At 45.2% G+C, this 14,784-nt stretch overlaps 1 protein-coding gene across 1 annotated transcript in view; it reads right to left on the reverse strand.

Moving 5' to 3' along the window:
• Window positions 1-14,784, reverse strand: part of si:ch211-214j24.10 (uncharacterized protein LOC558894 homolog) — a 16,481-nt gene continuing 1,697 nt past the window's right edge. The window contains exons 2-5 of the mRNA XM_059012231.1: window positions 13,780-14,584; window positions 722-1,849; window positions 403-435; window positions 1-177 (exon numbers count right to left, since the gene is read on the reverse strand). Coding sequence (XP_058868214.1) covers window positions 128-177; window positions 403-435; window positions 722-1,849; window positions 13,780-14,584 — 2,016 coding nt within the window. The 3' untranslated portion in view covers window positions 1-127. The remainder of the gene's footprint in view (window positions 178-402; window positions 436-721; window positions 1,850-13,779; window positions 14,585-14,784) is intronic.

The following is a 14,784-nucleotide window of genomic DNA, read 5'->3' on the forward strand; positions in this document are numbered from 1 at the left end:
TTCTTTATAATTTAGTTGGTTCTTTTAATAAATTCTGATTTGGGTTGGGAGAGACAAAAAAAAAAAAAAAACACGACAAGTTAAAATTCTTTCCATGGAGTAAGGGGTTAAGTCCGCATGTCGTCTGTTAAGCTGGTCTCTCCAAAGAATCTTCATACCAGACTACCATGGTGGGATCTGCAAACAGAAATTAAAAACGAACTCATCAAATCGATCAGAAAAAAAACTAAGACACTAAAAAGTCAAGCAGACCAGCGTTTGGGCTCTAGTGCCTTCATCAGCGTTACTGAAACTAAACTGAGTCAAGCAGACCAGCATTTGGGCTCCAGTGCCTGCAGTAGTGTAGTGTGTGCGAAACATGTTGGAAGTATCTTTAAATGTTGATTCATTAACATGTCTTACCTCTTTTGTGTCTGTTCAAGAGCTGGTCCCATTCTACAAAAGAAAAAACAAGAGAAAACAGTTAAAATATATATCAAATTCCTACAAGGAAAGTATTTACACCTATAAAAACCACCTAAACATATAAAGTTGTAATCTAGTGCGCTGGCATTGCCTGCTGTGTGCTGGGCAGAGCCTCGCTGGGCTGTGCTGTATACAGGGCAATTCTGGCAGGTCCACACTATATAACACTGATATAAAGTCCTGTACAGACTACAACAGCTACCCAACATGGTGTCTATATAAAGCTCAATAATGACAATACTAGCACAGCCATTACCTCGAGTGTGATAGCGCAAGGCATCCAGCAGGTGGCGACATTGCTTCTCAGACATCACATCTGAAGAGGCCAGTTCAGTCTCAGGCTCCTCCTCCTTGAGCAGACAGCCAATGGGAAAGGAAGGGGTGGGAGGGGCCAGTCCACCAGCCTCCTCAGGGGCGGGGGGGTCCGGGGTGACTCCATTGCCGAAGCTGGGGGGAGTGTGGGGCTGGGGAGCCCCTTCTATCAGCACTGCCCCCCCTCCCTCAGCCACGACTGCACTCCCAGGCTCGCTGATGAAAGACAGCCCCCACTCGTTCTGGAATATGGCCCCCAGCATTTGGGGCTGGGAGTTCGGAGCTGGGGAGCAGTTTGACCCCTTGACCTTGGAGGCGTAGCTGATTTTAGGCACCGTTTTGGCGCTGCTGTTGTCCACAGGGAAGGCAGGTGGGGGCTTGAACAGGGTCCAGGAGGCACCGAGAGAGGAGTCCTGCGAAAGAGGGGCCGCGGCGACAGACCGCCCCCTCTCTCTCTCCCATCTCTCCCTGTCCGTGTCTCTCTCCCTCCCCCTCTCTCTGTCCGTCTCTGTGCAAGACAACGAAGACGACGAAGACGATGACGAAGGCGGGGAGTAAGACAGCTGGGATTGCTCCCCAGTTGAACCACCGCACACGGCTCCCTGGCTCTTCTGAGAATTCTCCTGCAAACCTTCACTCGATCCCACCAAACAGCTCCAGGATTTCCGATGGCTGTAGCTGTAGCTTCCGTAGCCGTTGCTATTTTCCCAAAACCTGCCCCCCACCCCCCCATTGCTGTTCCCCCCAGCCCAGCGGCGGCCTGTGTTCCGTTCCTTCCTCTGCTCCCCCCAGCTCCTGTAGGACTGAGAGCTGTGTGGCCGATACTGGTGGTGGTTGTTATAGGTTAATGACTGCCCCCTGTTGGCTGGCGTGTGGTTACTGCGCCCCCCAGCCCCAGACCCTGCCCCCCCTGTCACCGGGCCCCCTCCGCCCCCCCCGGCGGAGCCCACAAGGCGCCGGTTTCGGATGTTGTGTCCCGTGGAGGAGCTGAGAGGGCTGGGGTCAGGCTGGTCATGGGGGGAGAGGGACTCTATTTCAGGGGAACCGTCGCAGCTGCTGGGGTCCCAGGTACCTGAGAGGAGAAAATAAATACAGCGTTAACAAACATGGGTGGAAATAATAAACAACACACCTGAGCTTGTTACCAAGACACACTGGGGCTGATCAAGCTGGCAGTAAAACCTGGAATGAGTGACACTGCTGTGGAATAGGAGTCTGATTCCCCATCCCTGCAATAATAATGCTGATTATCACAGGGATGGGAATCAGACTCCCGTTGCACAGCAGTGTGATCCATTCCTGGTTTCACTGGGAGTTTAATAAATCAGACACACCTGAGCTTGTTACCTAGACACACTTGGGGTTGATCAAGCTGGTAGTAAAACCTGGAATGGGCGACACTGCTGTGCAATAAGAGTCTGATTTCCAGCTTGTATACAATATATTTTTTCTACACCACCTCCAAATATTTATTAAATAAACTATAGGTGCTGAATGTATTATGTATTAAAAAAAATTAAATACACAACATGCAACATTAAAAAGGGGGAGAGAGCGGGGCTGTAATTCACATTGTACTACAAACTGAAAGTTTCTTACAACAAATTCTGTTAAAACCTTATTAAACATACGTGAAATTACGCAGGTTACGCAAATCGAACACATAAAAATACTTTCAAACGACCAAAAAATGTAGACTTTTTTTTAAAGCGAGTGTGTGACCCAATTCACATTTCCCCGGAAGCCTTACAAGCAAAGCATTGTGGGGATTGGAGTTTAATTTATTTTTCAAGTACCAAGCATTACAAATAAATGACATTAATATAAATAAAAATCGCAATATACATTATTATTTTTAACCACGCTTGATAGCAAAGACCGGGGGGGGGTTGGGGGGGGCGGAAGAGATACAAAAAAGGCGCTCAATTCCGATGTGGTGCATGCTGGGAGCTGCAGTCCTTGCAAACCGCCTTCAGCTTAACACGAGAACTTACTGGATAACCTCCCCCACACACCCCCTCTACAAAAATGATTTAAAAAATAAAACGCCTACAATTAAAACGGCGATCCATTCTAAACGACGACGGTGTGTCTTCTCTACAATTAAGCTTGTATTTCAGCTAAATACAACAGAAAACGGTCGGCTTGTATCGCATACCAGACGCGCCACATGTCAACACACCCTGTTCTGACCAGCTCGCTGAATTTGATCACATGATATTTTTGTAAAACATTTCAATACTACCTATTGCGATTAACTATTGTTTAGTTAGTCCAACACACGTCTCCTTATCTTTGTCTATAATAAACTGGCTGAAAATCGGACTATTTATTTAAAACGTCAACTGTTTTACAACGGGGTAGATTCATAGTCATTACAAATATTATATAATGTATTTATATATTACACATAAAGGTCAAATAGATACGCATACTGTGCCATTAAAATAAGTAAAATGTTCTTTTGTCGAGCGTGGTTATACTTGAGTTAAATAAGGGTGGTATGTATTGGGAGTTTTGATCGTTTGATATGTAACATTTGTACCAACATCAGAAAATGATGCTTTTAAAAGCTTACACTGTCGATTTCTTTACACGAGTTAAGGGTTCGTGTACTGGGTAATTATAACATGCCACGTATTTAAGAGATGTAATTATTTGTTTGTTTGGTCGCACTGGTATCGCAGCTGTGCACTGTAACAAAATGTCGACACCACGTAACGACTTGGGACGGTTCCAGTACCAACCATCATCGCTATCCAGTTACCTACTAAAAACACCCCTGCGATCGGCCGGTCAGTCCATCTCCAGTTACGATGTTTGTTGTTGAAGAACGCCATTTATTTACACGTGAAAATAAAGCTTTATAAAAACAAACCGCGTTGATCAATTTGAGATCGTCGGAGCCCAATAGCCGTTAACATTATTTCCAATGTCCAACTAGCACTAAATAATACAAAATACATCTTTAAAAAAAACGTGTAAAACAAATTTAATTAAAAGATCCTTTAGAAACCAGCTAATAAAAAATGCTTAAGAAATATATCAAACATATTTCAAAAGGAGCGCTACAGTAGTAAAAACACGAATTCTAATGTTATAACTTTTAAAATAGTTCTCGTTTTTCAAATCCCACAATTAAATGTGATTAACCGTGCATATATTACATGAAAAACGCCTGTCTGCATTTATATTTAAGAAGTCTTACGACAGCGATTTTTCTAGAAAAAGTTTAGCTACCGGTGACCTGACGTAATAAACAATGACGTAATACACTAGTAGGGTATACTTATTGCACAGAAAAAGAAAGAAAAATACACTATTAAAATGAAACAGAACGGTTTTTAATTAAACAAGTTCAGAGTCCGTTCCAGTTAAACCCCATTTGGGTCGAATTTCCTCGAAGAAGTTACTTCTTACAAACACCTAACCGCGGCCCGGTTGCCATTATCAGGCGCCGCTAGTAGTATCGCTAATAATCACCTGCTTTGATGTGCATCGTTTCGAGGCTCGTTTATGTCAGTCCTCCGGTGGTTCGGTTCGGTTTCAGGCTGGTTTCGGTCGAGGGTAGTCGCGGGGCGGCCGAGAAATGAAGACGGAATGGCGTGGTGCGGCCCCAGTTTCATATGAGTTTTTATTGACCGAGCCTGACCGAGTTATACAATCCCTTTGTGGGCGTGGGTGATTAAGAGAGGGCGGGGATTCCAGAACGGCCCGCTTTCGGCCTTCCTATAGCTGTCCGCCAATATTGCCAACACAACGCATTTGTTGATTTAGACTTGTATAATTATACATATTATAATTATATTTAATAACGTTTGACTTCAGATCAATATTGTTATTTTCAGCCACTTTGCCGTACTTCACGAATATATAACGAATTATTGTACTATTTAGACAAAAACACGAGTACGCGAAGTTGCAAGTCACACAAGATAATCAAAAAAAAAAGGGGGGTTAAAAATAGTCTCCCTAAAAATATGGGACTACTACCTCATTATATATATAATAAAAGTCTGGCTGCCAAAAGGAGAGTGAAACAAATAAAACATTTTTAAAACAATTCGGAATAAAAACAAAATGAGCCCCGATTCTAGCGGCGTTCACACAGATATTTTTAAATGACTAAAGTTAGTTGCTAGTATTTATTTTAATAAAGAGAATATCATTGTAAATTAATATAAAATCAAAGTAAAAAATAAAAACACAAAAAGCAATGCGACGAAGTTAGCGTGTATGAATGTTAGTGATATATTTGAATTAAAAAGACTGAATGTAAAATGTTTATTGTAACAAATAAATAAATACCTGATTTGTGTCGAATTCTGTTACTCAGGTTTTTTAGCTGTATGTGCAGCTGCCATTGCTCCTGATTCCCAAAATCCAGCAACATTGCTTCTGGGTTTCGATTCTCATCCATGAGTTCGACGAATAAATTAAGAATAATAAAAAAAAAAAAACGTTTCTCAATCGAAAAAATCTATATATTAAAGTGCCAAGTTCTTTTTGAAAAAAAAAAAAAAAAAAAGTGAATTCTTGCTGAATGGTTCAGTCTAAGCAAGGCGTCAATTGTCGTTTGTTAACAATACGGCAGTTATATTCTTTACTTCAAAAATACGTTCTATTTTTTAATTAATGTTCTGTAAGTCAAACTCTCCAAAATGATACTTTGTCAATAAAAACAAAACAAAATGGATGCTATAGAAAAAAAATGTTTTAAATCTTACAATTCCCTCGAATTCGGGATAATCTTCGTATTTCCAAATTAAGAACGACTTCCTTGTTTCTAGAAACAATCGCGGTGATTTATAAAAATTAAAAAGTTGTTTTTCTGCCCGGTATTGTTCGGTTTCCTGATGAAAACAGTGTGTATTTTGCCTATTAAATGCGTTTCTTTATGAATAATCGTTGTCAGTCACACGACACACGGATGATTTTTTTTTTCCTTGCTTCGGTTTTATAATTCTGGGCCGGTCAGCATTAACTGGAATACAAAAATAACAATTTTCTTTAACCAAAATAAAATGTAACCGCAGTCCTTTTCAAGTTTGTAACTGAATGACGCAGGGCGTACAAAGCCGTGCTGTGTATATCAATCTGTAATATTTTTAATGAACGTTAAAAGCGAAAACAGCAGCAACTTCAAACACGCCTCACCCGACTCGAGTTTAGTCTGCTGACACTGTCGCGCATTCGCGTCCGCACTTTCCACACCGGGTTTTTTTTTTTTTTTTTTTTAAATCGTATTCTGAACCAGCTCCTGTTCCGCTATGGCAGATTCGACATTGAAATGTAACGGTTATTTCTTATTAGTAACGCGTCTTTAAAACAAATACATGCGTTATTTTTATTTGATTTTTACAACGCTTCCCTATGCTTTACCGCACATCTCTCTGCTTTACAATGCTCCCCTATGCTTTACCGCACATCTCTCTGCTTTACAATGCTTCCCTATGCTTTACCAGACCTCTCTGTGCTTTACAATGCTTCCCTATGCTTTACCAGACCTCTCTGTGCTTTACAATGCTTCCCTATGCTTTACCACACCTCTCTGTCCTTTACAATGCTTCCCTATGCTTTACCACACCTCTCTGTGCTTTACAATGCTTCCCTATGCTTTACCAGACCCCTCTGTGCTTTACAATGCTTCCCTATGCTTTACCAGACCTCTCTGTGCTTTACAATGCTTCCCTATGCTTTACCAGGCCTCTCTGTGCTTTACAACGCTTCCCTATGCTTTACCATGCCTCTCTGTGCTTTACAATGCTTCCCCATGCTTTACCATACCTCTCTGTGCTTTACAATGCTTCCCTATGCTTTACCAGGCCTCTCTGTGCTTTACAACGCTTCCCTATGCTTTACCATGCCTCTCTGTGCTTTACAATGCTTCCCCATGCTTTACCATACCTCTCTGTGCTTTACAATGCTTCCCTATGCTTTACCGCACCTCTCTCTGCTTTACAATGCTTCACTATGCTTTACCACACCTCTCTGTGCTTTACAATGCTTCCCTATGCTTTACCATAACTCTCTGTGCTTTACAATGCTTCCCTATGCTTCACCAGACCTCTCTGTGCTTTACAATGCTTCCCCATGCTTTACCATACCTCTCTGTGCTTTACAATGCTTCCCTATGCTTTACCACACCTCTCTCCGCTTTACAATGCTTCACTATGCTTTACCACACCTCTCTGTGCTTTACAATGCTTCCCTATGCTTTACCACACCTCTCTGTGCTTTACAACACTTCCCTATGCTTTACCATACCTCTCTGTGCTTTACAATGCTTCCCTGTGCTTTACCAGACCTCTCTGTGCTTTACAATGCTTCCCTATGCTTTACCAGACCTCCCTGTGCTTTACAATGCTCCCCTATGCTTTACAATGCTTCCCTATGCTTTACCAGACCTCTCTGTGCTTTACAATGCTCCCCTATGCTTTACCGCACATCTCTCTGCTTTACAATGCTTCCCTATGCTTTACCAGACCTCCCTGTGCTTTACAATGCTCCCCTATGCTTTACAATGCTTCCCTATGCTTTACCAGACCTCTCTGTGCTTTACAATGCTCCCCTATGCTTTACCGCACATCTCTCTGCTTTACAATGCTTCCCTATGCTTTACCAGACCTCTCTGTGCTTTACAATGCTTCCCTATGCTTTACCAGACCTCTCTGTGCTTTACAATGCTTCCCTATGCTTTACCACACCTCTCTGTGCTTTACAATGCTTCCCTATGCTTTACCACACCTCTCTGTGCTTTACAATGCTTCTCTATGCTTTACCATGCTGTCACTGTGCTTTATTACACTTTGCTGTGCTTTTACTAAGGGACACTTTTATAAGGGTTACTAGTTTATTCTATTCTATTGGGTTCACAGGGGGCAGGGGGCAGGGGGCAGGGGGCAGGGGGCGGGGGGCGGGGGGGGGGGGGGGGGGGGGTTATTTAGGGATAATGAAAACAAACTGGACTGTGTTCACAGACTGCTAAACTGAGACGCACTGAGGATTCTAATAAAATAAGAATGGTTCTCTTTAGACTATTTGGTACAGGCTTAAAACCCTGAATTAAACATCTGTCTCTCTCACCTCTCTCACCTCTCTGTCTCTCTCATCTCTCTCTCACCTGTCTCTCTCACCTCTCCGTCTCTCTCATCTCTCTCTCTCACCTCTCTGCCTCCTGGGTCTCCTCTCCCCTCCCTCTCTCTGGCTCCTCCAATCAGGGATGCTGTCTGAGGGGCACTGGCCCTGCCTCCCTCTCGACATTGGCTCTCCTTGTCTCCACCCCTCTCTCCAGTCTGCCTGTTGCCTGTCTTCTCTCTTCCTCCCTCTCCACCTCTCCCTCCCTCCCCCCCTCCCTCTTCCTCTCCCTATCCCACTCTCTGTCTCTCTCAGTGTACCTCTCCCACCTCCCCTGCCCTCTGTCCCACTCTCTCCCCCTCTCTCTTTCTGCACACTTTCCCGCCTCTCTCCCTCCCCAGCTCTCTATCTCCTCCAGGGGTTCTTTCTCGGCTCTGGGTTCTGGAGCATTCTGGATTTCTCCGGGTTCCGCACATGAGGCTACTGGAACCGGACTCTCGGCTCTTCCAGTCTCCTCTGCGCAGTCCCACCAGTCCATTCGGACATTCTCTCCTTTCCGCTCCAGAACCCTGTTCTGAAATGTTCCATGTTCAGCTGTCAATCCACTCCTTGCCTCTGTCCTTTTGTTTTTCTCGCCTCCTGTTTGCTCATCTGTCCCTTCCCCTCCTTTCTGCTCTAGAATGTTCTGCGGCACGCACAACTCGGACATTCTGCAGCCGTCGCTCACTCCCTGTTTCAGCTCGCTTCTTTCACCATCATCCTCCTGTTCCAGAATCATCTTCCTATGGTTCTCTGCTTTCTGTTCTAGAATGTCCTCAGAAGACGTTCTGTGCCCCACCGGACTCCCCTCAACTATCTCGCTCGTGGGTTTATCACCCAGACGTCTTTTATCTTCTGATCCTTTCTCTTTCAGAGGGTTCTCAACTTCCGTTCTAGGCTCTGCTGTCACAGCTGGCTCTGCCTTTGCCAGACCTTTCTCTGGTTTCTCTTCCAGAGCCTCTTTCCTCCCTTTATGTCTTGGGAAAGTGACGCTCTTGATTGTTCTAGGCTGCTCCAGAATCACGGGGCTCTCGGACCACCCCACTTTCCTAGTCTGGTTCCTGTTCTTCTTTCCTTTGACGACCCCCTCCAGTAAAACACAGTCTGCTCCTCCTCCTGGAGACTCTCTGCTCTCCCCTTTCTCTCTCCCCTCTCTCTGTGCCTCCTCCTCCTCCTCCCTCCTCCCCTGCCCTCCTCTCCTGCTCTTCTCCCCAATGTCAGTCTCCACTATCAGCTGCATCACTCGGCTCCCCTCCCTCCTTTGCTCTGTGCTGAGACTCAGAGATCTCCCACCCTTCTTTCTGGAGCTGCCTACCCTCTGCTTTTCTCTCACTCTATCCTTCACTTTCTCTTTCTGTTCCTGTTTCTCTCTCTCCCTTTCTTTCTCTCTCTCCTTTTCTTTAGCTTTTTCTTTCTCTCTTAACTTCTCTCTACCGCTCTCTTTCTGTCCCTTCTTCTCCTTCTCCCCCTCCTCTTTTCCAGACTCTCTCTCTCTCTTCACGTTGACAGCTGAGAGTTTAGAACCCGCGATGATGCCCATCAGGAGTTTCCTCTTATTATTCTCTCCATTTTCCGGAGCTGCCCCCTCATTCTTGACTGTCGCTCTGGAACCCCCTAGACTCTCAGCCACAGATCTGTTCTTGAGTTCCTTCTTTCGGACACTGCCATCCTGAAATGTCTGTTCCAGAACAATCTCCCTCTCAGCTGGGATTCCGGTACCCTCTGGGGTTCTAGAAGCCTCCGGTTCTCCTGCCCCTCGCTTGCCCTTCCCTTTCTTTTTTCTCTTATTTGAATCTGCTTCTGGGAGGAGACTCTCCTTGCTGTCTCTGTTCCTGGCTCTCACCTTCTTTTCAGTTTCTAGAGCAGCCATGCATGTTATGGGTTCTGTTTCCGGTTCTTTGTCTGGTTCCGGAGTGCTCTTCTCGCTCTCCTTCTGTGCGTCAGGGTCAAAGCTCTGTTTCTTTCTGTTTTCTCTCCCTTTTCCTTCCTGCTTTCTCCTCTCTCTCTCATCTTTTTCCTCCTCCCTCAGTCCTCCCCCCATGTTCTGGAGCAGCCCAGAGACTTCCAGGCACTCTAGAACTGTGCTCAGGCACACGCCCACCTCTCTCCCTCCTCTATCCTCTCCCTTTCTCTGTTCCCTCTCAACCCTCCCTCTCTCCTCCCTGTCCTCTCCCTCTCTTCCTCCTCTATCCTGCCTCTCTCTCATCCATCTCTCCTTGGTCTTGCTCTCCCTCTGTCGTTCTCTCCCCTCCTGTTCCAGAAAGTTCTCCCTGGCCAAATGTTCTGCCAGCTCTTCTAGAACCTCACTCACGTACAGCCTGGCGATTGCCTCTGCCACGTCCTGTTCCAGAAAAATCTCAATGCTGTTCGAGAATGTCTGTCTGAAAGCCTTCTCTGTACTTCCCTTAGTTTCTTTGCTCACAACAAAGACACCAGTATTGTGTTCTTGAGTAATCCCTGCCTCGTTCACATCTCTTGTTTCTGGAACATCAGATAAGGGCTCCCCAGTTTCCCCAACAGCCTCTCTATTCTGAATAAAGCCACAATCTCCAATATTTTGTTCTAGGGAACTATCTGTCACGTTCACATTTATTTGTTCTAGAACACGCTGGATAGTTCTGACTTCTGTCAAACTTTCACAGATAGCAATTTCAGTTTGCCTGATTTCTTCTTTCTGAATACAGGCACGGTCGTTGATGTTTTGATCTAGAGACATCCCCGTATTGTGAACGTCTTTCGGTTCCAGAACATCACTTGAGGTTCCTGGTTCTGTCAAAACATCACTGGTCTTCTCGCCCTCAGGGAAGCCGGGGTATTGAGAGTTTTCTTCTAGAAAGATCACAAGCTTCTTTTTATTTCTTGGTTCTAGAACAGACTGGGCTGTGGCAGATTCTGCCATTTCAGGTTCCACAGTTTCCTCTTTCTGGCTAAAGCTGCAATCTCTGAAATCCTCTTCACTGTTTCCATCTCTTCTGTTAGGAATATCCCTGTCCTCTGATTTCTCAAAACAGCTGGAATATTTTGTGTTTTGTTCTAGAAAGATCACAGCCTTCTTTTTCTGTCTCGATTCTAGAGCAGGTTGGAGAGCCGCTGCTTCTGTCAAACTCCCTCCAGTCACAGTTTCAGTTTCCTGTTTCTCAGTACAGCTGTGGACATTCATGTTTTGTTCCAGAATACTCTCTGTCATGTTCAAATCTTTTCTTTTCGAAATGCTGGACTGCCTGTTCTCTCTTATTTCAAATAATCTGGATTTTATTGAATTTTGTTCTAGAAAGATCACTGCCTTCTTTTTATTTCTCTGCTCTAGAACCTTTTGAATGTTCTCTGCTTCTGTCAAACTTCTGTCAGTCGAAAGTCGTTCTAGAAAAATATCTGCTTTATTAATGCCACCGAGTCCTGAACATTTTCCGAAGTTCCTGGTTCTGTCGGCATACCAATATCAGTTTCTCGGTTCTCTGCTCTCTCAAGTAAAATGGAATATGTAGAGTTTTCTTCTAGAAGGATCACAGCCTTCTTTTTCTGTCTCTGTTCTAAAGTAGGTCGGACGGTCGCTGATTCTGTCAAACTCCCGTCAGTTGCAGTTCCAGTGTCCTCTTTCTTATCAAAGCCACAGCCTCTGGTGTTTTGTTCCAGAGTTTTTTTGTTAATATCTTTCAGATCTAAGATGGGAATGTCTTCAGGTGACGCTGAGTGATACAAGTCTTCAGTGTCTGTTATTATTTGTGGAATGTCTTTAGCTTGTCCTTCTTTAGCTAAAACGTCCAACTGTCTGACTTCCCACATGCACACTGGATCTCTCTTCTGACTTGAGACAGAACTGCTTTCATTTAATGTCCATCGAGTTAAACTTTCAGTTTTATTAGTACTGTCTTCAGTTTGTGCTCCTTTATTCAAAGCGTCCAACTGTCCAACTTCATGCCTGTCCACTGGGTCTCTATCCTCACTTGGGACAGACCTGCTCTCAGTCTCTCCATGACTCCATGCTCGGAAGTCCATTTCAAGTTGGACAGAATCATTTGAAGTCCAATGAGCCAACGCTTCAGCCTGTCCCCCGTCTGCAAACCATTCTCTTTCCTCTAGAGGCTCTGTCTGTCCCCAGCCCTGTCCCCCCTGTTCCAGCTCGGACAGACTGTCCCTCAGCACCCCTGTCACCAGCTTCTCTGTCACTCCTCCCAGGCTTTCAGAACCAGCGCTGTCCTGGTCTGAATCTGACTGGTTTCCAGGGTCCAGGCGGTCCTGTCCGGGCCGGGCGGGGAACACCACGTCCCTGTCCTCGCGGAGGAGCTGCAGGACAGCCTCGTCCATCACAGCCAGCAGCATCGCGTTCAGAGTGCTCTGAAACGCTGCCTCCAACTCTGAGACTCCATTGAGGCTGGACCTGGGCCCTAACTGCTCTGCTACTAAATCTTCTCTCTCGTCCGGTTCGATGTTGCTTTCCCGTTGGTCAGTATCTGGGTTTGCTGTGCTGCTTGTTGAATTTGTTTCTGATGTTGCGTTGCCTGTTTCCTTTTTTTCCCTGAGACTAGTCTCGGTTCCTACATCTTCGTCCGTGTCTCCTCTCTCGTTCTGCTGAATGTTGCTTTCCTTTTGCGCTTTAGTTTCTGGTATCCTCTCACTTTTCACTTCGTTTTCTGTGAGCTGCAACAAAGCTGAGGCCTCTTTCTTTCGGATTCCTTCGAGCGACAGCGCTGGGGGAAGGGCTCCAGTCTCCCGTGGTTTCTCTCCCTCTGTCCCACAAAAAGCGTCCAACCGTCCAACTATGTGATCGTCCACTGGGTCCCCTCTCTCAACAGAGATGGAGTTGTCTTCAGGTGAAACACGATGTGGAACCAGACTGTCTTCTGTGTCTGTCCCCCGTTCACATGTGTCCACATGTCCCCCTTCATCCCTCTCTATCTGCCCTGCCTGCCTTTCTATCTCTATTTTTACACTCCCCTCTTCCTCCCGCTCCTCCTCCCTCTCTCCCCCTCCCTCTTGGGTGTCTGTCCACACTGTCCCTGTCTCCCTCTGTCCCTCTGATGTCCCCCTGTCCAACTCCTTCGCCTCAGAGACAGCTGGAAAAAACACACAAAGGAAAAACAAAACCGCTGTTTCTGAGTGAAGCAGATCTTATTGTCAAAGGCTAATTGTGAACCCTTTCAGTCCTGCTTATCTTCAAAGAGCACCTAGAAGAAGGAAAGAAGCATCGAGAAGCGACCGAGTTTCTGTACTGCAGTGATAAAAAGTAAGTAAGTAAAATATTACATCAAATGCGTTGTTATACAAGGGAGTGGAAACATGCGCTGACGTTTGAGGCTAAACATTCCTCCACTGTAATCCCACAGTTTCAATATGTAGGATTTAGAGTTCTTAAAGTGCTGACAGGACTTTTGAAGTCACATTTACTAAAATCTATGTAAAAAAAAAAAAATACAAATGCTGTCCTGTTCTCGTGCGAACTCAATAAAGGAGTTTCTTGCCAGGTTCATTTCGCATTGTTCAGCTCAACAAGAATTATTCAGGACTGAAAGGATATCGATCATCACGTTTAAATGGAGGTAAGACCAGAGGAAACAAAACCACATTAACAAGCATTTTGGCCCTAATGATAATAATGATATTGATAATGACAATGATAATAATAATAATAATAATAATAATAATAATAATAATAATAATAATAATAATAATAATAATAATAATGTGTTATTTATTCGACAGACGCTTTTATCTAGGATGACTTACAGGTGTTACAGGGCTGTACAGGGTTACAGTAAGATTCATATTTAAATACAGTGTGGCTTACAGTCAGTGCAAATAATAATACAACTAGAATATGAACTAGGAAGCAACAAGTTAGAGTCTAACAATGTACCAGGTAAACATTCACGGTTCCATTGTACTCACCACAGTTCTCAAGCACAGTTGTTCTGGTTCCGTTCTCGACTGTTCTCGACTCTTCCCCGGAACGTTCCAGACCCCTGCTGCTCCCTCTGATCGCCTCCTCCAGCTCTCGGAAAGTGTTCTCGCTCGAGCGCTCGAACAGCGGCCTGGCGTTTCTCTCCCTCGCTCCGGAGCGGCTGGCTCTAGAGCTTTCCAGGACGCTGAGGCCTGCCGGACTCTTTCTCAACCGGTTCGAGAAGGCATCTCCCCCCCCTCCCCCTCCCAACCCCACAGCTCCGGGTTCCGTTCTTGGCGATCTGGAGGCTCGGGATCTCTGTTCCAGATCATCTGGAGATCCGGGGTGTTCCGGATCGGGTTCTAGATCACAGTCCGGCATGTTGTGTTTTTCTAGATCGACAGCCTGGTCCTTGGCAGGGATTTCCTGTTCTCTGTGGTCTTGTCCCAGCCTGTCCCTCTCTCTGTGGTCGATGTCGGAGGGCTGGTCAGCCTCACTGTCCATTCCCTCGTCCTTCCCTGCCTCTCGCTCCTCCTGCTTGCTGGGTTCGGATTTCCCAGGCTCTCTGTTCAGCTCAGTGAGTTCGCTGGCCTCCATTGCTGCCCCCCTGGGTTCCAGGTGTTGCCCCGAGTCTAGGTCTTTGCCCCGGGAAGGGGCGTAGCTATCAAGGGGCTGGGTCTTCACCTCTCCCCCACCTCCTCCTCTCTCTCCTTCCCTCTCTCCTTCAATCCCTTCCAATCCCGATTCCAGCTCTGTGAATTCCTCCGGTGGGATTCTGGAAAACTCCTTGGCCCGGTCTAGGATTTCTTGCACCTGTGGCGGGAAATTTGGGAATTAAAATAAATACATAAATACATTTAGCCTACGATTTTTGTATAATGCTGTGTGTAAAATGTGCTGTTTGAAAAGAAAATTTCATTTTTCGGTTAGATAATTTTTTACATTTAAAGGAGGCTTACCAAGGATTATTATTATTATTAAATAATAATAATAATAATAATAACAATAATAAT

The sequence above is a fragment of the Acipenser ruthenus genome, chromosome 44, assembly GCF_902713425.1.
Source record: "Acipenser ruthenus chromosome 44, fAciRut3.2 maternal haplotype, whole genome shotgun sequence".
Classification (NCBI taxonomy): Eukaryota; Metazoa; Chordata; class Actinopteri; order Acipenseriformes; family Acipenseridae; genus Acipenser; species Acipenser ruthenus.